The 27,246-nt window shown below is 43.3% G+C and overlaps 4 protein-coding genes and 1 long non-coding RNA gene across 13 annotated transcripts; 3 read left to right on the top strand and 2 right to left on the bottom strand.

The window, feature by feature from the left end:
* Positions 1-2,785: 2,785 nt before the first annotated feature.
* Positions 2,786-7,791, bottom strand: LOC144714194 (Tetratricopeptide repeat (TPR)-like superfamily protein). The gene is made up of 6 exons (XM_078588897.1): positions 6,267-7,791; positions 5,681-5,865; positions 5,426-5,596; positions 5,135-5,335; positions 4,411-4,662; positions 2,786-3,401 (listed from the first exon to the last, which is right to left on the bottom strand). The coding sequence occupies exons 1-6, from the start codon at positions 7,765-7,767 to the stop codon at positions 2,940-2,942; spliced, it is 2,772 nt and encodes a 923-aa protein (XP_078445023.1). The 5' UTR covers positions 7,768-7,791; the 3' UTR covers positions 2,786-2,939.
* On the top strand, positions 3,270-4,308 carry LOC144714196 (uncharacterized). The gene is made up of 3 exons (XR_013584278.1): positions 3,270-3,395; positions 3,487-3,616; positions 3,698-4,308. It is a non-coding gene; the product is annotated as an uncharacterized LOC144714196 (long non-coding RNA).
* Positions 7,792-8,031: 240 nt separating the features above from the next.
* On the top strand, positions 8,032-11,044 carry LOC144714195 (elongation factor 1-alpha). The gene is made up of 3 exons (XM_078588898.1): positions 8,032-8,181; positions 8,769-9,254; positions 10,040-11,044. Exons 2-3 carry the CDS (start codon positions 8,793-8,795, stop codon positions 10,919-10,921), a joined length of 1,344 nt encoding a protein of 447 aa, XP_078445024.1. The 5' UTR covers positions 8,032-8,181; positions 8,769-8,792; the 3' UTR covers positions 10,922-11,044.
* A 1,158-nt stretch (positions 11,045-12,202) lies between these two features.
* Positions 12,203-14,642, bottom strand: LOC144714526 (uncharacterized). Its single transcript, XM_078589277.1, has 3 exons — positions 14,495-14,642; positions 13,996-14,108; positions 12,203-12,917 (listed from the first exon to the last, which is right to left on the bottom strand). Exons 2-3 carry the CDS (start codon positions 14,078-14,080, stop codon positions 12,352-12,354), a joined length of 651 nt encoding a protein of 216 aa, XP_078445403.1. The 5' UTR covers positions 14,081-14,108; positions 14,495-14,642; the 3' UTR covers positions 12,203-12,351.
* Positions 14,643-17,645: 3,003 nt separating this feature from the next.
* On the top strand, positions 17,646-26,863 carry LOC144714424 (Transducin/WD40 repeat-like superfamily protein). 9 transcript variants are annotated; one of them, XM_078589167.1, is made up of 4 exons: positions 17,646-18,526; positions 23,549-23,658; positions 23,739-23,877; positions 24,313-25,144. In XM_078589167.1, exons 2-4 carry the CDS (start codon positions 23,623-23,625, stop codon positions 25,026-25,028), a joined length of 891 nt encoding a protein of 296 aa, XP_078445293.1. In that variant the 5' UTR covers positions 17,646-18,526; positions 23,549-23,622; the 3' UTR covers positions 25,029-25,144. The 9 variants fall into 9 exon arrangements, with proteins under 9 accessions (XP_078445293.1, XP_078445290.1, XP_078445294.1 ...); XM_078589168.1 differs by lacking the exon at positions 17,646-18,526 and adding an exon at positions 21,268-21,500; XM_078589163.1 differs by lacking the exon at positions 17,646-18,526 and adding exons at positions 21,495-21,592; positions 26,587-26,863 and having other exon boundaries at positions 23,549-23,877; positions 24,313-25,048.
* The last annotated feature ends 383 nt before the right edge of the window (positions 26,864-27,246 follow it).

Below are 27,246 nucleotides of genomic sequence, written 5' to 3'. Positions count from 1 at the left end.
TATCCTTCCCCCTCCTCGTATCCTTCCTTTCTCGCTCCGATGTGTGCGGCCTCTGCCAGAAGACCTTCGATGTGTGCAGCCGCTGCCTGAAGCCCTTCTCTGCTGCTGCAACGGACACGTCTTCTACATGAGTGCATCCTCGAATATAAAGCTCATGAGTAAGTTTGTCGATATGCAAGATACGAACTGTGTATTGGATTCACGATTTTTGATTTGGTTGCGTTATCAGTGATTTTTGCAGATTTGGAGTTTTGAATTTATTTGTTGTGTGTATTGGATTCACGCTTTTCAGTTTGGTTGCGTCATCAGTGATTTTTGCAGATTTGGAGTTTTGAATTTATTTGTTGTGTGTATTGGATTCACGCTTTTCAGTTTGGTTGTGTTATCAGTGATTTTGACAGATTTGAAGTTTTGAATTTATTTATTGTGTTTATTGGATTCACGATTTTCGTTTTGGTTGTGTTATCAGGTGAGATTCCACTAGTTGAGATGTGAGTGACGGGAATCTGATAGATTTATTTGTTGTGTGTATTGGATTCAAGATTTTTGTGTTGGTTGCGTTACCAGTGATTTTGGCAGATTTGGATTTTTGGTTGTATATCCACTAATTCGGTGCTTCATCGTGTGATTCTTATAGTACCCGTCTGTCTAAATTTCTTCATAAACATTTAGAAAACCGTATGAATCGGATGCTGTGATTTTTACTGTTGTTATTTGGTTTATGTGCAGGTTTAATCTGATTAATGGATTATATGTATCATCGAGATTTGGATTTATCTGTTCTTTTAATTCATCGATAATTCATCAGATTAATGATGATATGCATTTTCGAGATATGAATTTATCTGTTCTTTAAATTCAATCTGGATTTCATCTGATTATTGGACGATAGGTGTCATAATTATTGATCTGAAGGGCGGAGGGTGAACTTTGTCTATGCAAGATACCAACTTTGTCGATATACTTATTAAGACAAAAAAGGAGGCAATGGTAGAACTTCAACATTGAGCTCGAAGATTTTAGGCCACAATTATGAAGGTCATAAAAATCCAATATATAAAGCCAAAGACATCGATCAGAGCTAAGGTTCGTCTGCCTTTAATCCTGAAATTTTTTTTACTCACATCATTGCCTTTTTCATTTTTCTCTCTCTCTCTCTCTATCTGTTTGTATGGAAGGGCTGAGCCTCACTACAGGTGGGGGGATGCGCTGGGGGGCTCGAGCCAGCTGCCCTGTCCTTCCTGCTTTTTAACTCCATCTTTTCCCGTCAATCTCTCTCTCTCCCTCCCTCTCTATCTTCCTGCTGATTGACCATGTCCTTGATTACGTTTTTTGTTAGTCACGACGCTTCTCCGTTTGCAGAATGTTCATAAATATGGGAAGAGCACGACGGGGGAGAGATAGAACATTAGTGTCAACGAGGAGACCCACTACAAGTAAGTCAACATCTCGGGCTCGCGTCGTTGAGTTTTTCACTATTCTCTCTCTCTATCTGCTTGTGTGGAAGGGCTGAGCCTCCCTACGGGTGGGGGGATGCGGTGGGGGACTCAAGCCAGCTGTTGTCTATTCACCCCATGCCATGGTGCACAGATAAGGGAGTGAGACTGATTGGCTGACATGAGAGTGAGACAGTCATGGGAGCATTGCGAGCGGGCCCCCTTAGTTTCTGTCAAAGAATTTTAACATTTTTTTTTTATTTACAACTTAATGGGCTAATTTTTGGCCCTTTTATGACCAACACATTGATAAGATTATTTATAAAAAAAAAATGAATCCCTCTTCTATTTTAGCCACATTTTAAAAACTAACCTCAATTTATAAATCATTAAAAAATAATGTTCCAACATAATCCTTAATTGAAAACGTAGATTCCCACGGATGGATATTTAATTGCAAAAATATTCAATTTTAACTGTATTTTCCTTTGAAAAATTTTATAAGCTTACAACAACTTTCAATTATCATAATATTATTAAAATGGGCAATCAGAAGTTAGTGGGAAACAGGTGAAACTTGTAGAGATGTCAGTGGAAACTTAATATCTAACATATTAATCCTTTGGATTTTAAATTTATATGTCAATCTGCTCTTAGCTGGGTCTTCTAAAACACCTGAGAAATAATGAAATCAAAAGACCATACAGTTCAAATATTTATGTTTCTTATTGGCCCAGAAGAAAGGGGGAAATTCGCCACCCAGAGTTAGCATCAATGAATAATCAATTGTTTGAAGATTCAACTTAATTTGTATGAAAATTATCCTTGAATCTGCTCGTTGGTCCCACAGCCCAACAAAATTAACTAAGATTATTGGATTTAAACATTATAATCTATTTTCTGATAAAAAAGACCCTGGAAGAGGGATTATCCAAGCAGAAGAAAGAGGGTAAAATTTCCCTAAGTTCCATTAAGATTAAAGTAAGTTCAAATACTAAAGATAAAAATATTTCCACCCTGGAAGTAAAATTAAAGTATGTTCAAATATTTCCCTTTTGTCCCAGAAGAAAGAGGGAAATTCGTCACCCACAGTTAGCATTAATGAATAATCAATTGTGTGAAGATTCAACCTATTTTGCATGAAAATCATCTTTGAAACTGCTCTTTGGTGATTCTCCCAAAGCCCAACAAAACTAAAATTAAGACAATAGGATTTAAACATTATAATTTATTTTCTGATAAAAAAAGACTCTGGAAGAAGGATTATCCAAGAGGATTAAAAGGGTAAAATCTCCCTAAGTTTCATTAAGATTCGACATTCATAACTTGGAAATTATCTTAGAGCTTGCTTTCTGCTGGGCTTCACCATGCCAAGCAAAATTTGAAAATAGGGATCAAATGAAATGGTTAATCTCTGACCCTCATTTTCCTGTGAAATTGACAGGAAATCCTTCCACCATCAACATTTATATACAAAGGTGGGTAAAAAGACAAGACTGAGAGTCACTGCCGCCGCAGCCTCTTTATCCTCTCGAGGGCACCCATGGGGGCGTCGGTGCCGTTGACCGTGGGAGCAGCGTTCTCGTCGTTGACCGCTGCCGTGACTCTCGCCAGCTCGCCATAGACAGCATCGGGCACGGCCTTCTGAGCTATAACCACTCTCTCTGTCGACTCGTCCTCTTCGCCATCTTTGACTTCGTCCTCGTCCGGCAGCTCGATCTCCTCAGCGTTGACCGCGGGGGCGGCTGCGGCCTTTTTACCGCTGTCCTGGGACTCGACCCCGGCGCTGACGAAGCCCAACATCCTCGCCGCGCCGCCGTCTGCCAATTGTGGCGCAGCTCTCGCGGCGGCTGCTTCGACCTGCCTCTCTAGCGCAGCCATCCCGTCAACGGCATCGCCCGACTTCAGCTCCTCTAGCTTCTGCTCCGCCCTCTGCATCAGATTCTCCGCCAGGTTGAGGTGCGTCTGAAATCAACATCCATCGAGGAATTTTCCGTCAGACGGTGTCGACGATGACAATGATTTTTACGTTGGACAAATGAAATTGTAGGTTTTCATCAGAGAATCGCGTTGATTGCGATGACGAGATCATGATAATGAAATGATACAATGATTTTTCATCATGAAAGAAAGCTGATTTTTGAAAAAAAAACATATGAGGCGGTCACCCAAAGAAATCGGTAACCGCCTGACATGAAAGAATGATGATAGATTTGAAAGATGGCTTTTCATGCTGTTGCTGATGACATGATGATACGCAGGATGGTGATGGCAACTGGTTCAACGGTTTTTTAATCATGACATCGTTGCTAAGGAAAGATAAAACAAGTTTGCATCGTTATCGAAAGATAACTCAGCTTTTCATCATATCGAGAGTGATGATGACATACAAGAATACCTTTTCATGACGCAAGGAATATAACGTTTCTTCTCATCGTGTTTGATAATGACAATGATGCTGTGCAAAGGAGATGGCTTTTCACCATGCATTGGAAAGATGCCGGGGACAGTAAGGAGTAAATTAATTCGTGGGGTATCATTCTGTGCGAAAAACAACATCTCTTCCCATCGTGTTGAGGGTGATAACAATGATATTGATGATCATGATGATTTTTTTTGAATAGTATTGATGATCATGATGATAATGAACCAATCGCTCCATGTTTTTTCATACTGGGGGGATGACGTTGATGCAGAGAGAAATGACTTCACTAAACGTTATACTGGTTCACATTATGTTGAAAGTGATAATGATGATAATCACCAAATGCATTCATGGTTTTCCCACATGTTTCGTAAATGTACAAAACATGATATTGTTTCTAATTGTATTGAGGCTGGTAATGATGATATGATGATGAGAAAATGGGTTCGTGGCTTTTCATCGTATACTAGAGCCAGCAATGCATGTCATCATGTTGAGGATATGATGATGATGCTGATGATGATGATGATGATGATGAGGAGGATCGACCTGGCTGAAGCTGGCCAAGACACTGCGTTTGATACGGCGCATCTCGCGGAAAGTCTCTTCGTTGCCATGCTGGACCTCAAAATCGTTCCACTTCTGCCAAAACTCTTCGTCAATGCGGGGGTCAGCAAACTGGGAGGCAAACCGGAAGATGGCGTGGGCCCGGGCGAGCTCTCCCAGGCTCTTCTCCAGCTCTGCATACTTCAAGCACATCGTCTTCACGTCGTTGTCAGGTAAACCTGACTCGATTGCTTGCTGAAACATTGGTCAAAAATAAGAAATTGAGCGTTGACTTTGAAGCATAAGAAAACCTCTCCTTCACTCAAAAAGAGTTTTCAAAATCCGAGATTTCAAAAAATGAAAGAGCAGTTTTTTTTAGAAAGTCAAAGCAAAATTGAGGCTTTTGAGAAAATATGTTGATTCTTTAATCTCTGCTCTACAGCTTCAAAACAGAGAGAAAGGTTATGAACTAAATAAAAAGTTTATAATTAATTATTTAAGTTATATTTAATGAATAAGTATAACTAATTTTGGGTTCTACAATCAATCTTCTATTCTAGTTATTCCACAAAAGATAGTGAATGTTAATATAAGAAGTTTTATTTAAAAAATCATGTTACTCAAAACACAAATACTTTTTATATAGTAAATAAGATTTTTAAAAATATATGAAATGAAAGCTCCATGAATGGTGCTGAGCGATTTGGAAGATACGTTCAACACATACCTCGTATATCTCTCTCGTTTTTGGAACTCCAAAGATCTTTGCTGCTCGGGCAATGTAAATCTCATACATGCTCATCTTTTCAGAGTTGGGTACCGTCTTTACGGCCTGATCGTAGACCTTCATCGCACGCTTCGCCAACCCGTGTTCTTCTTCTAGCTTTGCGTACTGCAAATATAGAGGCTTCACCTCCTCAGGAGGCGCCTACGTTCAAAACACAAGAAAGAGAGAGAGAGAGTCAATCACCAGAAAGAAGTACATCACTATATTTTGTGCAGATGTAAAAGTAAATACCTTTTCAATGGCATGCTCGAACAGCTCTCTTGATCGTTCCAACTTTGATTTCCCGTATCTTGCGACGAATTTGGTAAGATAAGTGACCCATATATCCTTTACATGAGGATACTTGAAAATCTTCACCCCTCTTTCGTACACCTTAAACGAATCTTCAAAGTACTTGTGTTCCTTCACAAGGCCAAAAAAAAAACGAAATTAACTCAAGAAATTTAGGCTATTAGACATCTACAAATTCAAAAACAGAAACAATACCTCAAGAAAGTAGGCATAATTTATTATAATTTGAGGAGTGGCTATTCTCAGGTCGAGTATCCTCTCGTATATAGCACGAGTAGCCTCCAAGTTATCAAGCCCTTCCTCAAGATCAACATACAAACTCCACACCCTTAACGACCTATGCAACTTCATCTGCACAGGCTCCCCTCCATCGGCAGCAACTACTCACAACAAAAAAAAACTAGAAAAATCAGAACTTTTATCTAAAATTTCCACATTTAAGCTAGACATAGTCGTTCTGTTCTTTTCGTGCGAATTTGTGCGAATTGTTTGTTCTGCTCGGTTTTCCGAACAGAACAAAAACAGATTCAAACAGAACATTGCAAAAACCCGTGAGCAATTCTTTTGTTCACTTTGCGCGAATTTTGTTCTAGTTTTGGGCAAATGTGTGAATTTGTGCGACTGTGCCAATTTTGTTAGTTTTTTTAAAAAAGGAACAGAACAAAGAACAAGACCCTGTGCGGTTCTTTTGTGCGAATTTTCCGTTCGTTTAAAACGAACAGAACATAACAGAACAGAACAACCATGTCTAATTTAAGCACAACCCATGGTAGGATTATACCTCTTCGCTTAACTTCCACCGAAGGCTCGGCGGTGGCACGGGTTAGCAGCTCGCGAGCCCCTTTGAAATTGTTGTGCTTCAGTTCCATCTCTGCCCATTCACACCAAATACTAGCGAGATGATCAACAGACTTGAAACTGGCCTGGGTCGCCTTCTCAAAGATGACTCTGGCGTTGTTAATATCGTTATGGGTTTCATAGAGACGAGCAAATGCAACCCACAAGGTGTGAGGCTTCCCTACAGCCTTCATCGGATCGACAGTTCTCACAGCTTCAGTGTAAGTTAGTATTTGCTTGGTGGGATTTCCTTCAAAGAGCTTCACCCTTCTATGCCACTGTTCTACATTGTGGGGATTCTGCCTTAGAAGAACGCTGTTGAGCAACTCCGGCCTCCTGCTGAGCAAATTCTCAAATCTTGCGATTCTCAGATCAGTATCATCGTCGTCGTTTAACCAAAATCCCTTCAAAATCCTTTTCGCAAACTTCTCATCGCTCTCCCTGCCGCGTAATTCCGTTCTTGCATCACCCTCTTCTTGTTCTTGTTCTTGTTCTTGTTCTTCGTCTTCCTCCAGATCCAAAGTTTCGATCTTTGCCGCGAGAGTGCTCTGCTCGAACTGCGCGTATGATTCAAATATCACGCTGAAATCTCTGACTGTGATCACGGTGGTAATCCCTTCTTCGAACACATCTCTCGCTTTCTCGTATAATCCTCTCCGGACGTAGTAATCGGCGAGAGAAGTCCAGAGCCGACCCACTTCATCGGTGAATTTCTTGATTCCCCCGCGGATTATAGCATCTACCTTCATCCCAGACACTTCGGTGGCGTGTTTTGTGAGCAGATCACAGAGTTCTAGCCACAATTGATGCTTCGTCTTCCCCTTGATCGACGAGAATTCATCATCGTTGAGCACGGCTGCCAATCTTTCCGCCGCCTCCTGCCACAGCTCAGAATTCACGAGGAATTCGATGAAGTCTTCGATGTGGGAGGGATCGTACATGAGATATCGCCGGTAAACTCTCAGAGAAGTCTCGATCGGGATTCCCTTCAAGGACACGAATTTCAGAAACGGCTCCCAGATCCGATCGTGCTGGGTGACGGGAAGCGCGCGGAGGGCTCGATCAAACGTACGCCGCGCGCGGGTGATCAGCCGTTGATCCGTGAGGATCGACAAGAACATGATCCAGATTCGCGGCATCTTGTGCATTGTCACCAGAGCTCGCTCGAAGGTGTTGTTGAGGGAATCGTAGAGGCTGTGCGCGACGGGAAGAGGCCGGACGATCTCGATTCTCTCGCGGAGGTAGGCGTGCCATAGCTTGTAGCTTCCCGGAAGCGCTTTCAGAGCTCGTTCGTAGATCACAGACCTCTTCTTGAACGGCGCGTCGGCTCGAGCGCGAAGGTAGCGCCACCATAGCTTGAGACTGAACGGATTTCGAAGAATTTCCTCTTCGTAGAGCAGATCGTCCTGGCTTGGATAGAGCTCGCTGGCGATCGACGACGCCATGGAAGAATCTGAACAGAGCTCGAACGAGACTGAAATTAGGGTTTATCCTCCCTTCTTCTCGATGAAACCCATCATAGTACCCAACATTCCTAAAAGCCCTTCAAGCAATTATTATTAGGAATGTAACCCTACGGCGGGCGGTCCGTTCGATTTAGGGTACATCCTTTCTTCGCGAGAATACCCCTGGGGAATAGTTTTTATTGCGGAAAGGTTGTGATTTGAAAGTTATGGTGGATGTGCCCCTGCAATGGACGGTGGTTTGCTGAAGGAGGTCCGTTGGATTGGGGGATCGGACGGTGCAGAGGGAAACCCTAATCGAGAGCTGCGGGGAGCGAGGAGGTATTAAAGAGGAGGAGCGGTGCGTAATTCAGTGTCTCCTTCGGCATTTTGGGCTTCCGCAACTTCTTGTCGGAGGTAACTCTTCTGCAACTTGCGAAGATTTGAGAGAGCTTTCGATAGATCTCTTCTGTGAGGATTTTCGTTGTTGAGATAGATTTCTTCTTTGTTTTTGTAATCTGCTTCTTCGCTTCGTCTTTTTCATTTTCGTTGTTTTTTTTCCGCTGTCTTCGAGCTGTTCTTCTTAGTGTTCTTTGTTTGCAATCAAATCTCTCAGATCTGGTAATCGGCCGGGGATTGGTTTATTGTTTTGGTTTTTCTCGACCGAGTCTTGTTGTTTCCTGATTATTTCATGTGTCTGCGTACTTTTCTCTACTGTATCGCCTCAGAAAGTTTTCAGCGATGGTTTTGTGGTTTTTGTTGAATTGGAAGATGATTTCTGCGTGAGATTTCGTCCGTTTCTATTCATTTTGAGTTCATGATTCCAACTCGTAAACCTAGTTCACAATCGTACCGATAACCAACGGATGTCGAAGTCAAAAGCCTTGATTTGACAGATTTAGAGACTACTATCTTCTAGTATTTAGATTTTTCTCATGATTAATCATCGATTTGCGTAACATCGACCAATGAATTGTTGATTCTCAACTCGTCTGAACTTGCAGGTTCATTTTTTTCAAAAACTCACCATGGGAAAAGAGAAGTTTCACATCAACATCGTCGTCATCGGCCATGTCGACTCCGGGAAGTCGACGACGACCGGTCACCTGATCTACAAGCTTGGTGGGATCGACAAGCGTGTGATCGAGAGGTTCGAGAAGGAGGCGGCCGAGATGAACAAGAGGTCCTTCAAGTACGCGTGGGTGTTGGACAAGCTCAAGGCTGAGCGCGAACGTGGTATCACCATCGACATTGCTCTGTGGAAATTCGAGACGACCAAGTACTACTGCACCGTCATCGACGCTCCCGGCCATCGCGATTTCATCAAGAACATGATTACTGGAACTTCCCAGGCTGATTGCGCCGTCCTCATCATCGATTCCACCACCGGAGGTTTCGAAGCTGGTATCTCCAAGGACGGTCAGACCCGTGAGCACGCTCTCCTCGCCTTCACCCTCGGTGTCAAGCAAATGATCTGCTGCTGCAACAAGGTTCAATTCCTCTTCGTTTTATTTTCCTGTTATCAAATTCCTTGAGAATTTTTGATAATTTAGTAGTTGGGCGGCAGATGATGGTCTTGAATATGATATTTTAGTTGTTGTTGGATGGCAGTAGGTGGTCTTCAATTTGATAATTAAGTTATTAGACTGGTTATTGAGTTGTTATTAGATTAGTCTTGAATTTGATAGTTAAGTTGTTGGATTGGACTAGATAGTCTTGAATTGGATATATAAGTTGTTGTTGGATGACGCCAGATAATCTTGAATTTGATTATTGAGCCGTTGGATGGTCGTCGATAGTCTTGAATTCGATAATTAAGTGTCTTGAATCTGATTGCATAAGTTGTTGTTGAATGACGCCAGAAAATCTTGAATTTGATTATTGATGGTCGTTGATAGTCTTGAATTTGATAATTGAGTGTCTTGAATTCAATAATATAAGTTGTTGGATGACGCCAGATAATCTTGAATTTGATTGTTGAGCTGTAGGATGGTCGTATATATTCTTGAATTTGATAATTGAATGTCTTGGATTTGATAACATAAGTTGTTGAATTACGCCAGATAATCTTGAATTTGATTGTTGAGCTGTAGGATGGTCGTATATATTCTTGAATTTGATAATTGAATGTCTTGGATTTGATAACATAAGTTGTTGAATTACGCCAGATAATCTTGAATTTAATTATTGAGCTGTTAAATGGACGTAGATAGTCTTGAACTCGATAATAGAGTGTCTTGAATTTGATAGTTGAGTTTTTGATGGATAATGACAGATGGACGCGACGACGCCCAAGTACTCGAAGGCGCGTTATGAGGAAATCGTGAAGGAAGTGTCGTCTTACCTGAAGAAGGTCGGGTACAACCCAGACAAAATCCCCTTCGTGCCGATCTCCGGGTTCGAGGGTGACAACATGATCGAGAGGTCGACCAACCTCGACTGGTACAAGGGACCGACCCTGCTCGAGGCTCTCGACCTGATCTCGGAGCCGAAGCGGCCCTCCGACAAGCCCCTCCGTCTGCCCCTGCAGGACGTGTACAAGATCGGCGGTATCGGTACCGTGCCCGTCGGCCGAGTCGAGACCGGTATGCTGAAGCCCGGCATGGTTGTGACCTTCGCGCCCACCGGTCTGACCACTGAAGTCAAGTCCGTCGAGATGCACCACGAGGCTTTGCAGGAGGCGCTCCCTGGCGACAACGTTGGCTTCAACGTGAAGAACGTCGCGGTGAAGGACCTGAAGCGAGGCTTCGTTGCGTCGAACTCGAAGGACGACCCGGCGAAGGAGGCGGCGAGCTTCACCTCGCAGGTCATCATCATGAACCACCCGGGGCAGATCGGCAACGGGTACGCGCCCGTGCTGGACTGCCACACGTCGCACATCGCCGTGAAGTTCGCTGAGCTGCTGACGAAGATCGACCGCCGGTCCGGTAAGGAGCTGGAGAAGGAGCCCAAGTTTTTGAAGAACGGCGATGCCGGGATGGTGAAGATGATTCCGACGAAGCCGATGGTGGTGGAGACCTTCTCGGAGTACCCGCCGCTGGGCCGCTTCGCCGTGCGGGACATGCGCCAGACGGTCGCCGTCGGCGTTATCAAGAGCGTGGAGAAGAAGGACCCGACCGGCGCCAAGGTCACCAAGGCTGCCCAGAAGAAGAAGTGATGAGTGACAGAGACCCCTCCCCTTCTCTATTCCATTCCCTGTTTTTTTGTCTCAGTTTGGACTTTTGCTTTCCGAGACTTCCTCTTTATTTAGGCTCGTAATATAGATTGTCAGTTATGCTTCTATGGATTGTGCTTTCTCCCCCTGATGTGAGACATGGTAAGGAAAAGATATGAATTTGACTTCAAAAATCTCTAGATAACAGGTAATTTGAAATATGCAGGCATATAATTTTTCAAATTGTAAGCCACAAATGAAATTTTATAGCGTAATTCTAAGGCATTTTCAAACATTGTCGTCATACATAGATGATAAAGAAATAACATGAATTTATTCAATATAATGAAATTCTCTAAATTTTAAGTATTTCGAACCGTGTAGGTCATAAAATTTTCCCGTAGTAAGCCAGAAATGAAATTTTATTGTGTGATGCTAAGGCATTTTCAAACATTGTAGTTATACATAGATAATATGGAAAAAATATGAACTTATTCAATATAATAAAATTCTTTAAATTACGTTGGCATTTGAGCTATGTTGGCATATAAGTTTTCCCATTATAAGTAAGCCAGAAATAAAAACTTTATCATGTAATTCTAAGGCATTTTCAAACATTGTAGTTATACATAGATGATAAGGAAAAAATATGAACTTATTCAATATAAAAAATTCTCTAAATTACGAGTAATTTGAACTATGTAGGCATTTAATTTTTCCCATTATAAGTAAGCCAGAAATAAAAACTTTATCATGTAATTCTAAGGCATTTTCAAACATTGTAGTTATACATAGATGGTAAGGAAAAAATATGACATTCAGTGTTATAAAATTCTCTAAATTACAAGTATTTTGGAACATGAGGACCATAAAATTTTCCCATAGTAAGCCAGAAAATGAAATTTTATACTGTGATTCTAAGGCATTTTCAAACGCGTCATCCATTGTACTTATTCAATATAATAAAATTCACTAAATTACAAGTATTTTGGAACATGAGGACCATAAAATTTTCCCATAGTAAGCCAGAAAATGAAATTTTATACTGTGATTCTAAGGCATTTTCAAACGCGTCATCCATTGTACTTATTCAATATAATAAAATTCACTAAATTACAAGTATTTTGGAACATGAGGACCATAAAATTTTCCCATAGTAAGCCAGAAAATGAAATTTTATACTGTGATTCTAAGGCATTTTCAAACGCGTCATCCATTGTACTTATTCAATATAATAAAATTCTCTAAATTAAAAGTATTTTGAAACGAAATTTTCCCATAGTGAGCCAGATAACGAAATTTTATGGCCTGATTGTAAGGTATGTTAAAACATCGGATGACGCGTCAAAAAATGCTAATTCCTCAGTTAACAACGGATGACGTAACCCCTCCGGATGAGCGGATGACGGTACTATCCAGTAGGAGATGGATGATCAGAGGTTTTTGACGGATGGTTTGGAGGGGGTGAGGCGGGCGAGGAGGGCTTTGTCTTTGAAATGGTCGCGGTCAACGAAGAAGAGGTTGCCGCCGGCGCGGAACGTGACGAAGGGCCGCTGCGTGGCTGCATGCTGGACGTCGGCAAGGCGGACAGTCTTCCAGGTTGGCGTGGCGAGCCAGGTCATTAGCTCGGCTTCGACGGAGTCAGCGCCGGGCCGGCGGCGGAGACGGTGAACGTAGGGGCTGACGAACCAGTGCAGAGCAGCCGTGGTGGATGCGCTGAGGACGATGACGGTTGACGCCACGGCACCTTTGAGGATGACGTTCATGTCGGGTGACGTCATGAAGGTGATTACTGGGCCGAGGGAGACGGACAGGCAGCAAGTGGAGAGAGACAGCAGCTTCACTTTCTTGATTGTGCCGGATATCGGGCCGTGGTAGACCACATCCCCGTCTTCGTCTTTCTCGGTGGGCCTCATCTCCGGCCCAATACTGATCTTCCCGCTGGATGATCTCAGCCGTTGGATCTGGAGTGCTGCTGGGTTTATGGCCCGGTTCAGACCTTGGAAATCATCAAAAAGATGATTCATAAGTCAGTATAAAACCAAGATAAATGTCTTTTTGCATTTTTGATGAAAAAGTTTCAGGGATTTTTTTTGGAATCTTGGTAGCTAAGTGTAATTCTCATAAATCCACTCAAATGGAGGGTTCTGGACCCGTCATTGACCCTTGTTGACGATGACGGTTGACCGTATCGGTCGTCGTCAGCCCTCTCTACTCAGTAAGAATCTATTTAAAGAATCTTCAAAGAGCACCATCAAATAATGATAAAAAATCTACGACAAGCATCCCCATTGCAAGGAAAGCAACATGCCATAGAAGGAATTTCGACGATTAAGTCTAAATAATTAATAGGAATATTGGTCGTTAAGAATATTTCAGGTTTGAGCTATCGTCAAAAATTTGCAGAAAAGCATCAGATAATGGGTAGAAATCAAATCAGAAAAGCATCAGATAATGGGTAGAAATCAAATTAATAGGTAAAGGGTAGATAATGGGTAGAAAGCATCGGAAAAGAATTAATAGGAATATTGGTCGTTAAGAATATTTCAGGTTTGAGCCATCGTCAAAAATCTGCAGAAAAGCATCAGATAATGGGTAAAAATCAAATCGGCAAAATGCATCAAATAACGAAAAGAAATCTACAGAATGTCGTTCCATTTTAAAGAAAATCTCCATATTATTGGACCCAGATCTTGTCTGAAATTTATACGGAAGCTTCAAATCTGTAGTACAAAAACGAATCATGTTTTTTACTGTCCCCAAAAATGTAGCATGAACATGAAAACGATCAACTTAAGGCGCCAGTTAGGCGCTACAGAGAACATGGAAACGATCAAAGATGAAAATTTCAGGGATCAAGGATCGTGGTTTCTCGCATTATCATAAAGAGATTAAATTAAAGATGGCTATTGATTCTTAACATATACATCTGCAAAGACTAAAGATGGCCGCAGAAAAAAGGACGATTAAGACTTGACAGAGGCTGAGATTTGAGAATCAAACAACTATTAATGCCAAAGATGATTAGTCATTGCAAGCATGATTCAAGCAGCGAGGAAAAATAATTCCTTGGGCACCTGAACCACCATCTCCTTCTCTGGCAAGCCTCGCTGAAGAGGAACCAACAATTTGGAAAGCAGATATGGCTCGCCTAAAAGCCATGATTCCCCGATTCAGCTCACTAGCAGACCTGCGGAGTTTGTGGAATTTCTTCTTCATTATAAAGCTTTGGACATTTGTCATACGTGATAAACGTGATGATCCATAATAAGAGAATGCGAAGAAGAAAGCATATTTGCAAGTTTTTTTCCTGACTAAGCCGCAGAACCACGAATTGAAAAGAATTCCAAGGATACTAAGCGTTGAAAAGAATTACACGAAAAATCCGCAGTAGAAATGACGACAAGAAATTAAATTTAGCATTTTCTAAAGATGAAGAAAAACGCAGCGGATCAAATGGAGTCCCAAAAAAAAGTATAAAACGCAACTTCAGAAATCGGAAAATCGATCAAGATCAATCAGCTTTGCGGCACCAAAAAAAGGAAATCGAAACATCGAATGAACGGAATCACGCACCTCCGCTCGATCTGAAGCTGAACACGCAAGAGGCGGCGGGGAGAAGAAGAAATTTCCCAAATCAGCTGAGATTGCACGCTCTAACCTTCAATCAATCGACGTCGAGATCTGCGTGGGGGCTCAAGTAGGGTTCTTCTCTTGGATCGGATCTGATCTGTCGGGTAATCAGTATTGTTGGACGAAAGACGGATGACGCTTTTCGAATGGACGGAACGAAAGGCCATCCGTTCAGTTATCCGTCTCCGTCATCCGTCCATCTTTCGTCATCGTCACAACTCTGTCATCAGTCCAATTCCGTCATTCGTTCATAATAAACTCCGTCATCTTATCATTACTCTCGCTTTCGCCATCCCCGCCGTTGGCTCCACCGTCCCGATGACGTACTAGGGATTGGCACGCGTCATCTGTCACATCGCACATCACCGTGACAAAAACGTGAAGGATGACGCGACAGTGATGCTGACGGTTTTAGGGGTCTGTGACGGTGATGGTGACGGATGACGAAGTGGTTGTGATAGGGACATGACTGTGACGGGTGGCCCAGAGGCGTGACGTGACGGAACGGCCGTTACGGATGACTGCCGTGACGGAACTTTTGAAAGTTAAAACGGACAGAAAATACGTATAAAAATCATTATTTTTATGCTGTCCGACGGCTGAGATTTTGCCATGTGACATTCCCATTTTGATATCCTGACATTTTACACAGAAATCCCTGTTTTTTTGTGCTCGCAACCCAACGCCACCTATAAATAATTGGAGATATACCCCTCGGATTCTCTGTCCTCCAAATTTCCCTAATAAAAACCATAGGAAATTTTAACAATTATACCACTTACTTTAGAAATTACCGTAATATCCTATTTTCCTGAAAAGTGTTCGCCATCACCGATGAAGATAACGAGCTCTCAATGATGACGAGTTCTCAATGATGACGAGTTCTCAATGATGACGAGTTCTCAATGATGACGATGAAAACCACTATAAATACGGGGGGCGATACTTGACTGGAGGGTTTTATTCACGTCACTGGTGACGATGACACTGTCATGGTGACGGGGATGTGACGAGACGCCCTATGGAGGGATGCATGACGGGAACCTGACTGTTTTTTTGCGTATGCTGGAACGCGTGACGGGACGGTGTCGTGACAAAAGTTTTGTCACGTCACTGCCCGTCATGTTTTGTCATCCGTTCCGTCACGTCCGGGGCTTCACGTCCCGGACATGCCGTCCCCTGCGAGCTACTCATCCCTTCTTGGAAATTCAGTTCTTGAAAGTCACTTTTAAACTTGGCTGCATTTTCTGGCCTCCCCGTCTCTTTCTTCTAACTCGTCTTGCATGGATTATCTTCTTATCCAATTGGAAGATATGGAAGGAGGAGGTGACGGTGTCGCCATTGAGTCCCCTTCCACAAAACCCTTGCTTGGCTCTTCCCCCTCTGTTTCCTCCACTATCACAAAATCACTCATTTTGAGAGAAAATTGGCCTTATCAATCGTGTGTGATCTTCATCTGTCTACTTTCAGAGATGGGTCCCCAAAACAGAACCTGTGATCTTCATCTGTCTACCTGCAAGAAATATCCAACGGCAGTCCTGCTTTTTGGTATTAATTTTCTATTAAGTTGTAGATGGATTTGGATGTTGTGGAAAGAGAAGGGTGGGAAAGTACGACATAGGGAATTAATTTAATTTTATGAGTCAGCGTCATATTGGGATCATCGTCCATGTCATGGCTATTGTCATCCATGTCGTTTTTTTTATTATTGGCAAAAACACGGTGTCTGGTACGGCCAACCCTGAGACTGTGCCCGTAGACTGATCCATCCGTGCCTTGGGCGGCACCCAGGCTGTTTATTTATAAAATGTAGTGTTTATCAGAATCTATAGGCATGGAGTGATCGTACATGTCCCAGTTACACACGGACCCTACTCGCCCGCGGCCATGGTGCAGGAAAGGAAAAAAGGTACATGGGTGGTATCTAGTAAAGGCCATGAGAAGAGCACTTGTGCCCGCATGAGTATGTGGAGCCCTCGTAGCGGTTGCGATGCTTGGAGTGTCCGCAGTCCACCCCCCCGCCGTCCGCAGGTGTCAACATTTAGGTGCGCGGCAGGTTGGACTATCAGGCAAGAGGGTCATCCCTGTCGTTGAATATTGTTGACAATCGTAGTCCCCGTCGTGGATGATCATTCTCCCTATCATCGGCAGTTTTCTTCCCCATCGTCGGCAGTCGTTGTCAGTGATCGTCATCCCTGTTGTTGTCAACGGTCTTCATTACTATCTTCGATGATCCTTATCCTCGTTGTCGACAATCATTGCACGCACCATCGGTCTTGTCGTCCGTGTTATTTGTCATTATCTTAGATGATCATCGTTTGTGTCATCCACAATCATCATCACCTCTAGTGACAGTTGTCTATGGTGGTCCTTGTCTGCGTCATATTTTTGTCATCCCGACTCGATCAGGTTGACTAGTCTAATGCCAAAGTCAAAGTAGAAAATCATTGTCTACTATCAACAAGAATGCCCATTTTCCTCCCTTCCCTACATTCCCCACTCTCCCTCTATCTCCCTCTTCGGGTCTTTCTCTCTCCACACATTTTTCTCCATGGATAATTTTCGAGATGAATAGAGAAGGAAGAAACATTCTATAGAGGAAGTTTTTGGAAACCCACCTTTGAAGAAGAACTCCTCTTCATGATGGCGCAGCACCAGCCGCAGCCCCGGATACGTCGTCGGAGACATCGCCGTCGCCCTCGACAACACCAGCCGTTCGCGTTCAGCCCGCTCGGCAAGCCAAGGCGACGGTACGCACGCCTGGATTCAAGTATTCTGGGTAACGGACTTTTATCTTCGTCTTTACGTTTTTGTTTGTTCGTCGTTTTCTGCATGAACTTCGTCGTTCGTTGTTTTTCTTACGCACCGTGATCACGTGTAAGGAGGGAGGTTCGACCCTATAAGGATCTCCTCGCCCCCCTCCCTGTGTTAGTCTTCGTTTTCCTTGTCTTCCAGTCGTCCTCATGTCCTTTAGGTCATAGGGTTATTTTCAGTCAAGAGAAGGTCCTTTTGGTCTTAGGGCCCCCATAACCCCCCCCCCTATATAAGGGTCGGATGGGTGCCCTAAGAAAGGTACAATGTTTTTTTGAAAGAAAGTTACCAATGAATTTTGAAGAAGACAGAGGCTTCGTTCACCTGATGAATTAGGGTTGCGTCCCGCACTGTTGAAGGTGAAGGGAGAAGAAGAACGGTGGAGTTGGGAAGATTCGCCAAGCTCGGACGCTGCCGCTCAGCCTGCTGCATGCGAGCCGCCGCCGCCGAAGGTGGTCTTCCACGACCGGGATTCGCGCCTTGACGCGCTGAACCCCGTCCCCTGCGCAGTGACCTCACGCGCAGACCGGCGCCGTCTCGCGCCTGATCCTCGACCGCACCATCCGCTTGCACCGCTGTCTGGGCTCAAACCCCGCGGCGGATTTCCGTAGCAAGTCCCCCTCGCGCGCTGTCTCCCGACGCGCCCACTGCCGCGACGGTAGCCCGAGCTATCACCGCGATTGCACCAGTCGCGGGTATACGACGGTTGCAGCGACCCGCCGAGCTTCGCACACGCGTCGCGGTCAGCGACGACCGTCGTAAGGCCCCTCCCTCAGGTGCCCCCGACCTCCCCCTCTACGACGCCTGCCCGAGTTGTCGACGTGCCGATCCTGACGGTTGGCCGCTCCGCCTGTCTATCGCACCGACCTATCAGTTCGGCCTGCGCCACCGGAGCCCGCCGAATCATCCCCGAACCCGCTGCCCGAACTGCTCCGTGGTCATCTGCTACTGTGTGCCCCACGCCGCGCCCCTCGCCCGTGCTCTGCCTTGTTGACTTGGTCTGCCCGTCGCTGATTACACCACGTGCCGTGCGGCGCTCAACGCGCACGGTTCGCCCACGTCCCCGCCATCGCTGACACCGGTCTCACCACCCTCGGGGTGCCGTCGACGCGCCCCGGACTTCCAGCTCAAGGAGGAGATAGGTCCGCTCTGGACGACGACGAGGTACGCCACTCCGCTCCCGTCTTTTATTTCTTACAGTGCATTTTCGGTTGCCTCCACCGCGCTCGGGGTTAGACGTAGGTGAGTGTGATAGGTCGAGTGAAGACTACGTGCTTTTGAGTGTCTTACCTGGTTTGATACGAGTCGATTCGCCCGCCCCGTGCGAGCACCCTCCGGCGGGATACATCCCGTTCGGCGCCGTAACCTCCTCGTCCCACCGGACGAGGGTCGGAAGGTCGGTCCCCGCCTCCGGGCGACCCCGTCAAACCCGGGACGGCATCCCACGCTTATCGGCAGCTGCACGTACGACACCCCTTACCTGCGCCATTCATCATAGGTTGTCCCCGTAGGAGACCCATGCTGGACGCCTACCCTTGAGTAGATGTTGTGCACCGACACTTACGACACCGAGTACGACCCCCTCGGTGACGGCCGGACTTCGTCCTCGACGTTGTCCTGCATCACTTCACCAAGTGGTCATCCTCGGACCAGTCAAATACGCTGCGGCTACATCAAGCTCAATAGAGACCTCTTCGGCCACTTGGATTTAATATATTTTTAAAATTTACTAAATAAATATTCAATAATTTACTTCCAGTTCCAGTCTCGATTGATCATTGGACCTAAACTTACCCAACCAACCAGTCCTCCCTAAAATGGTAGACCGAGGGTACCGGTTCGGTGCAGTCTAACTGGTCCTCAGTCGTAAATGTCCAACTCTAGGGATGTAGACGAATACATACTTTACTTCCAGTTCAGGGCCGGTTTGATCCTTGGACCTAGTGTTTGCCCGTCCTGATACTGGTACCGGATGCCGGTATCGGGACGGATGCTGTACCGGATACCAGAAAGGCAATTTCTGGTATCCGATTTTTTCGATATCTGGATACCGATTATTGGTATCGGATATCGGTTGCTATAGTGCCGATATCCGATACCAGTATCCGTCTGATACCGGCATCCATCTCCGTCTTAGGGGGGCAGATGACGGTACCGGATATCGGATGCGGATATCGGTTTTCGATATCCGCATTGAATTATTTAACACTCTCTCTCTCACCCGTTCGCTCTCTCTTCCTCTTGTTCTCTCTCTCTCTATCCGTCTCTCGTTCGCTCTTGTTCTCTCTTTCGTTCTCACTCTCTCTCTCTTCTCTCCCTCTCACTCTAGCTTTTCATGCCTCTCTCTCTCTAAAAAATATGAAATGCACATTAAAGCCACATTTTTTTCTGCTAACATTTTGGACCGCTAGCATCTCACATTTCGCAGAGGAATAGCTATTATTATAATGTTTACTATATCTCACCCTCATTTAATATATACTAGTAAAATTTTCTAAAATCTCCCATGTGGGATAACTGGATTCAGAGTTTACGTTAGCTTTGAATCCTGTTATCCCATATGGAAGAAAAAAAAAATATTGCACACTATATAATGAGGGGCATTGAATATATTTCGAATTCAAATATTGTGGTCGATATCCGATATCGGATATCGGTTTTCCGATGTCCGGCATCCGGTATCCATCTCCGACATCCGGATATCAGAAAACCAATATCCGGTATCCGATACCGTTCCTCGTCCTCACCCCCCGATATCCGGTACCAATATCCGTCTACCCCTGATAGACGGATATCGCCCGATATCCGATATCCGATATCTGGAACCGGACCGGATATGGGACGGATATCGGGACGGCGAACACTGGTTGGACCTAAACCTACCCAACCAACCGGTCCTCCCTAAAATGGTAGACCGAGGGTACCTGTTCGGTCCAATCTGACTGGTACTCGGTCGTAACTGTCCAACTCTAGGGTTGTAGACAAATTCATAATTTACTTCCAGTCTCAGTCCGGTTTGTTCATTGGACCTAAACCTACCCAACCAACCGGTCCTCCCTAAAATGGTAGACCGAGGGTACCTGTTCGGTCTAATCTGACTGGTACTCGGTCGTAAATGTCCAACTCTAGGGATGTAGACAATTCCATAATTTACTTCCAGTCTCGGTCCGATTTGTTCATTGGACCTAAACCTACCCAACCAACCGGTCCTCCCTAAAATGGTAGACCGAGGGTACCGGTTCGGTCCAATCTGACTGGTACTCGGTCGTAAATGTCCAACTCTAGGGATGTAGACAATTCCATAATTTACCTCCAGTTCCGGTCTGGTTTGATCATTGGACCTAAACCTACACAACCAACCGGTCCTCCCTAAAATGGTAGACTGAGGGTACCGATTCGGTCCAGTCTGACTGGTCCTCGGTCGTAAATGTAGACTAGACGTGGTCATTCGGTTCTTTTTGTGTGAATTTGTGCGAATTGTTAGTTCTGTTCGGTTTTCTGAACAGAACAAAAACGAATCCAAACAGAACATCGCACATACTCATGTGCGGTTCTTTTGTTCACTTTGTGCGAATTTTGTTCTTATTTGTGCGAATGTGCGAGTTTTGTTTTAATGTGCGAATTTGGTTCGAATTTGAAAATAATAAAGAACAGAACAAAGAACAAGGCCCTGTGCGGTTCTTTTGTGGGAATTTTTTGTTCGTTTCAAATGAACAGAACAGAACAACCATGTCTAATGTAGACAAATCCATCAATTACGAATCAGTAGGTCACAAAGTAGGACCCACGTGCTAGAAACAGATTCACGTCCCCCCAGATGCATTGGTGCGCGTAGGCGAGGCGGGGCTGTTATCGTCATCGCCTTCGTTGAATGTCCCGCAGAAGCTACGTGATGTAGACAGAAATAAATACAAATTATTAAACTTAATAGGAATAATAATGAGGGAAAAAATAAAAAGTCTTAAATAATACAAAAGACGAGGGCTAAGCATCATGTTAATAAAATAAAGATAAACGGCACTATAAATCGGGTCAATAAAGAAATTAGTTGCTGGAGAGGTTCGAGACTACTATTGCAGAGGAGACTGGATAATTCATCGAGAGAAATTAGGCGCTTACTGCGGTGAACTTTACCAAGGTGATTTAATCGTGAATTTTGATTGGTATTCAATGGTAGCGGAATTTGTATCAAATTCTCAACTGCGTTGAATTATGCGCCGTAGAGAAAATGTACCCTGATTCTTCCCGTGCTTTAGTTTCAGCTCTGTAGTTTTATGTTTTTGTTTGATTTTGGCAGTTAGAGTACATGTCGCGATTTCTTTTACTTCTGCCGTGGGAATGTCATTGACCTTAGATTCATATTTTTGTTTAGGAATTAATGTTAGTGTAGATTACTTGTGAAAGTTTGACGTTTCGGCGTGGCATGTGTGATAAAAAACCCGGTCGATTTACGTTTTTATGTTGATGTGAACATCTTGTACCTCCTTGTCTATTGACACCTAACGTTGTACATAAATTTTGATTGATTTTGAGGGGTATCATATTTTTCCTGCCGACTGATCATAGATTTAGATTCTTGTTTTTTGTGATTAAGGTAGATCATTTCTAAAGCTAATCTTTCGCTAGAGCTGCCGCCACAGAGGGAGTTCCGGCATATATTTTCCAGGCCTATCAAATAGTTTTTAAGTAGAGCTCGATGGCCAATATGACCCAAAAGGTCATACCAGATATCATCAGTGCTTCCATGTATATATAAAAGAAAATATTTTTTTGTAGAATAAAAGAAGAAAAAAATATAAAAATAAGTATAGAAAAATAACACTTGGACAATCTTGATTGTGCATTTCAAGAGACCCATTGTGATTTTGAGTTGGCTGTAGGACATAGCATACCCGATTGTTTAAAAATCATTTATTTGGTTTATGTGGATTAGTGCAAATGGTGTAAACGTAGGTGGTGCAGAACTGTTTCACCTGAAATTTGGATCGTTTATCCAGCTTCTTGATAATATTAGTGCGAGAATTCATTCAGAAATTGATCTTGGTCATCAGCATTGCCGATGATCCAGCTTAATATGATCATACTAATCAACTTGAAGTGGATCTACAAGTTAAAAAAAACGCAAGTCTGGATTCATCAGCGTGCCCCACCTTGCTTCCTCTGCACAGTGTGCTGATATTCTTACTATAGGCTTGGCATCTCTCTAATTTCAAGGTCTGGTACAAGCTAGGATTTATGAATATCCATTCACCGGCTTTGAGGGAGAGTGCTCATTGGGCCTTGCATGGCACTACTGGTCTATTGTGATATTATCTCCTTATTCCTTTTTCTCTTTATTATCATAGATCTAGCTCATGGGGTAATCTTTCTTTTCTATGAATGAGTTGTCGAGTCTCATGTTTTTTTTTTATTCCTGATTACCTCGTCTAAGTTTTTTGTTTTCAAAAAAAAACTTCGTCAAAGTTTTTTGTTAGACAGCCTTCTTTTTATATCTTCTTTTATCTTTATTTTAAATGGCCCATCTTTGTCCTTTTTTTCTGTACGTGCCCTGCTTTCTTATTTAAGTGACTTATTCCCCACTTGGGGGAACAAGTCCCTAAAGTTACATGGTTCCAAACCTAGCTGTAAGAGCAATGAGAGCAGAGAGTCTATGGGAGGAGAAGAACTATGCTGATTGAAGATCAAGTTTGACACTTTCACCCCTTAAGTGGACATCTTCAGTAAAACACTGAAGGTTAGTGTATAGGCTAAGACCCATGTACGCGTATTGGGAAATAATATAATAGTATTGCTGAATTCTTCAAAAAAAATAGTAATGCTGAAAAGTGAGTTGAGCTTTAATGAATGACATACATTTTGTAATCCTGTTCCTAAAAGTCAATTTGGATGGTATCACTTTTTCATTGTGAGAGCCCATCCAATTCAACTCGCTGAGTTACCAAATTTTTTTTTTACCTATGCAGTTCTCTTTTCTTTGATTTAAAATCGAGTTAAATTATAGATTTAATTGATCAAAATGGCCATAGTCAAATAAACACTCCCAAACCATATTATAAGTGGCCTGTTCTTGAACAAGGAATAACTGATGGACAAAGACTTTTCAACCTTACCTTTTTTATCTTTTCTAACTATTGCCCCTCTGGCAGCAATCAGGGCTTGATCTTTATTTTATTGTACGTATTGCAGGATGGATGCATCATGCTTTATCCTGGATGACAATGCAGATGCTGTAGAGTTTTGCCCACACGAGCCATTTTCTCATGTCTTGGCTGCTGCCACGTACACCTTGCATGAAGGTGGCAGTCAACCAAATCGATCAGGAAGTATATCACTATTCTCTGTTGATGACAGCTTGGGTCTTAAATTAATTCATCAGGTAGGAACAGTTGGTATATTCGATATAAAGTGGGGCCCTCTTCTCACCGATGCCATCCCTATGCTTGCGGTGGCGGATGCCCATGGTTATTTGAGCATCCGCTCTTTGAGATCAAAGCTTACTACCAAAGATCAAGATGGTATGCACATGTCTTCTCTCCTTTGTCCTTGTTATAGTCTTTATGTGCCATCTTAATTCACTTTCACATGATTCATGCTCGATGAAGCATTGATATAATTTTAAGTCCTGTAATGGGCTTCTGTTTAATTTGCATTTCTTCTTTGTCCTTGTTAGAAGAAACCCAGTAATGTTTGGCCCACTTCTTTATTTCCTTATACGCAGGGGCCAGACCAAATCTTAATGGAGGTTTTGTTTTTTCTCGTTCCTTGTTCCTCCACCTGTCAGCTAGGGTTTGCTAGCTGGAGAATGCCATTCTACTATCGACGATCAATACCCATTTCATACCTTCTTCAGATAACAATCGCATCATTATTATTGAATACTTGACCATCATAGCATCCTCAGCATAATCCAGTAAAAAATCTTCACATACCTTCCACAAAAAAACATGCAGAGTTCATGCTCCAGGAAGCCGCCAAGGAAAAAGTTAGTGACTCCATGTGCCTGTGCCTTAGTTGGAACCCGTCGGCGACGTCAATCACAGTTGGACTGTCGGACGGGTTAACTTCTGTCTACGCCATAAGAGAAGACAAGTTGGAATTTTCAGAAGAATGGCAAGCCCATCAGTATGAGGTCTGGGCTGCATCCTTCCATGAGCACCAGCCTGATCTCGTGTTAACGGGCTCGGACGACTGCTGCTTCAGCTGCTGGGATCTCAGGTCAGGCCCATTAAGCCCAGTTTTCAAGGACTCAACCTCCCACAAGATGGGAGTCTGTAGCATCTCCAGCAGTAAGTTCGACGAACATCAACTGCTGACAGGGAGCTATGATGAGTTTCTTAGAGTGTGGGATTTAAGGGCTTTGTCGAGGCCTGTTTGCCGGGTGTCGTTGGGCCTAGGTGGAGGGGTGTGGAGGGTAAAGCCCAATAAGGAGGTTCCTGGGCTGGTTCTTGCAGCCTGCATGCACAATGGCTTTGCCATTGTGGAGGTGAGTGAAGACAAGGGTGCAGTGGTGGTGGAGACGTGTGCAAAGCACGGGTCCTTGGCTTACGGAGCAGATTGGAAAAGAAAAGGCAGCAACGAGGGGTTGGTTGTGGCTACCTGCTCCTTTTATGACAGACTTGTGCGAGTTTGGAAAACAGAAAAAAGGTTACAAGAACGTGCACGATAGATGATGATTTTGTCTTTCCGGTTAGTCTTCTCGTCTCTTTATCCCCTTCCCCCCCGCATCTCTGAACATGATTTCTCTCTCGCTTTCTCAATAATTTAGCTTAATATTTTGTTTTATTTTCCAGTTTACCGTGAATTAGGATTCACCCATCCCAAGTGAGATATCGGATGACAATATCATGACAGATGCTGAACTGAATATTGGAAATGGGCTATCTGATGTCTGTCATTACCGATATCTGGATACTGGATGAGGATATTGGATATCGGTTGCTACAGTACCTATATCTGATACCCTTATCCGTCCTGATATCGGCATCTGTCTTCATATATAGAGTTGGATGACTATATCAGATCGGTGTTGGATATTGATAGGATCCTTGATAGGATCCTCAACCTATCTAGGGGTAGTTTCGACATGATAGGCCACTAAGGGCAGTATTGTCTTTCTCTTTCGTCTTGCCTTTCCCTTCAAATATGTAGCCCTTTTCGTTGGAGGGCAGGACATGAGTTGCTAAGCTGTTATTTCCTTTCGGTAGCCTCTCTCTCTCTCTCTCTCTCTCTCTCTGGCGTCATCCACTTCCCCACCACTCTCATCGCATCGGCGTCATCCACTCCGCCAGGATCAACCCTGTTCTCGATACGATCCCGGCTGGGATCCTATCAGATATCGGTTTTCTGGATATCGGACATATAAAGTGAAATAAGTTTTAAATTTTTTCTAAATGCCATATTAAGCAATAGGTGGCTATATTTCTTAGACGTTTTCAATTAATATGTCATACTTAGTCTGTCCTAGTCCAAAATGGGCCCAATATCACATACTGGGGGGCCCAATATGTGTCTTCTAAACATATGTAAGTTAGGATGGGTATGGTGCAGGGTTTGTTCCACTTATGGTTTTTTCAGAAGTATTCACACTATTTTAAACCTTTTATTTTTCCATATGGGACAATGCATGCTTGTTTATTAAACGAGGTAGTTGGATTTCGAATATCGTTATCCGGATACCAATTTTTGGTACGGATTTTGATATCCGGATATCAGATTTCAATATTGGATATCTGATTCAATATTTCATACTGGCATCTGCTACGTATGAAGGCCTAATATATCCATCCTGACATCTGTTATAGGATGGATATTCGATATTAGTCTGGTATCGGACATCTGGTATCTGAAGCTGCCCCGATCTCATCAGAATATTGGATATCCGTTGTATGATATCGAATATCAGACGGACAAAAACTATCGTGAATAGTTCCTCTCAGATTGCAGATGGTTGACTTCTCAATTAATGCTTAGAAAACATCCCCACCTTTCTCAGTTCAACTAGCCCTGTACATGTTCATCAATTGAGGGAGAGTGTACCAGACCTCTGACTCATTTTTACTTATTGATTTTGTGTAGATTTTTGAAATTTTGGGCCTCCAAAAAACACTTTCTCTTCATCCAAGAATCCATAAGAATGTAAAAGACCACGATCTGTGTAGAATGCTTATATTCTTATTTATAATGGTGCAAAAAGTTTATTCTACTTTTTAGTGGCATGTTTTTAGGGTTTGCAACTGTCATCTGTCGCGTCTTCCGTTACATCACGATAGGCATGACATGTGATGAAGATGTCACAAGAGACAGATGTGAGGGGAGACATGTTTGGGAATCTATCATGGTGACTGAAGACATGAGTATCCTGGATGACAATGAGATGACCGATGACGGAGGGGTCCATATTCCATGCAGAATCCATCCACATGATTGTCATTAAAATAAAGATACCACAGATGATATCTAAATTTGAATTTTCTATGTTTTATCTCTGCATGCCAAGGCCTAGAGATTTGGAAAATTTTGATGAAATAAAATAATTTTAAAGCGCAATTTTAAAATAATTTTGAAGAGAGAAGAGAGAGAGAGGGGGAGGGAGGTCTAAGCCTATCACAACCCTCCTGTCACATCCCATCTGTCCCATTCGAGACGTGCCAAACCCCCAAGCCCTCCAGGACTAAAAGAATTGGACCCGTGTACAAATTGAAGAAGAATATATCATATGCACGTAAAATAAGTAGAAATCTTGCATGAATTCCATCAATGCTTTGTTGAAAGGTGATAAGTATTTTAGAGAGTCTACACAAAAGTAAATGGCAGACAAGCACCTGAGTTTATAATGAACAAGTTTGAATGCAAGATAAAAGGATTATCGTTATATATTTACTTAT

The sequence above is a fragment of the Wolffia australiana genome, chromosome 17 (assembly GCF_029677425.1).
Source record: "Wolffia australiana isolate 7733 chromosome 17, ASM2967742v1".
Classification (NCBI taxonomy): domain Eukaryota; kingdom Viridiplantae; phylum Streptophyta; class Magnoliopsida; order Alismatales; family Araceae; genus Wolffia; species Wolffia australiana.
This window is presented reverse-complemented; position numbering and strand designations above follow the sequence as displayed.

What these genes read in the sequence shown, in the direction of transcription:
- LOC144714194 (XM_078588897.1), bottom strand. Translation starts at nt 7,767, where the DNA reads ATGGCGTCGTCGATCGCCAGCGAGCTCTATCCAAGCCAGGACGATCTG. An exon ending in GGTGGAAGTTAAGCGAAGAG is followed by an intron (nt 5,866 to 6,266) that starts GTATAATCCTAC and finishes TGTTGTGAGTAG; the next exon opens with TTGCTGCCGATGGAGGGGAG. An exon ending in TCGAGCATGCCATTGAAAAG is followed by an intron (nt 5,336 to 5,425) that starts GTATTTACTTTT and finishes TTTTGAACGTAG; the next exon opens with GCGCCTCCTGAGGAGGTGAA.
- LOC144714195 (XM_078588898.1), top strand. Translation starts at nt 8,793, where the DNA reads ATGGGAAAAGAGAAGTTTCACATCAACATCGTCGTCATCGGCCATGTC. An exon ending in TGATCTGCTGCTGCAACAAG is followed by an intron (nt 9,255 to 10,039) that starts GTTCAATTCCTC and finishes GGATAATGACAG; the next exon opens with ATGGACGCGACGACGCCCAA.
- LOC144714526 (XM_078589277.1), bottom strand. Translation starts at nt 14,080, where the DNA reads ATGGCTTTTAGGCGAGCCATATCTGCTTTCCAAATTGTTGGTTCCTCT. An exon ending in AGAAGGAGATGGTGGTTCAG is followed by an intron (nt 12,918 to 13,995) that starts GTGCCCAAGGAA and finishes ATGATTTCCAAG; the next exon opens with GTCTGAACCGGGCCATAAAC.
- LOC144714424 (XM_078589163.1), top strand. An exon ending in TACTACCAAAGATCAAGATG is followed by an intron (nt 23,878 to 24,312) that starts GTATGCACATGT and finishes AAAAACATGCAG; the next exon opens with AGTTCATGCTCCAGGAAGCC.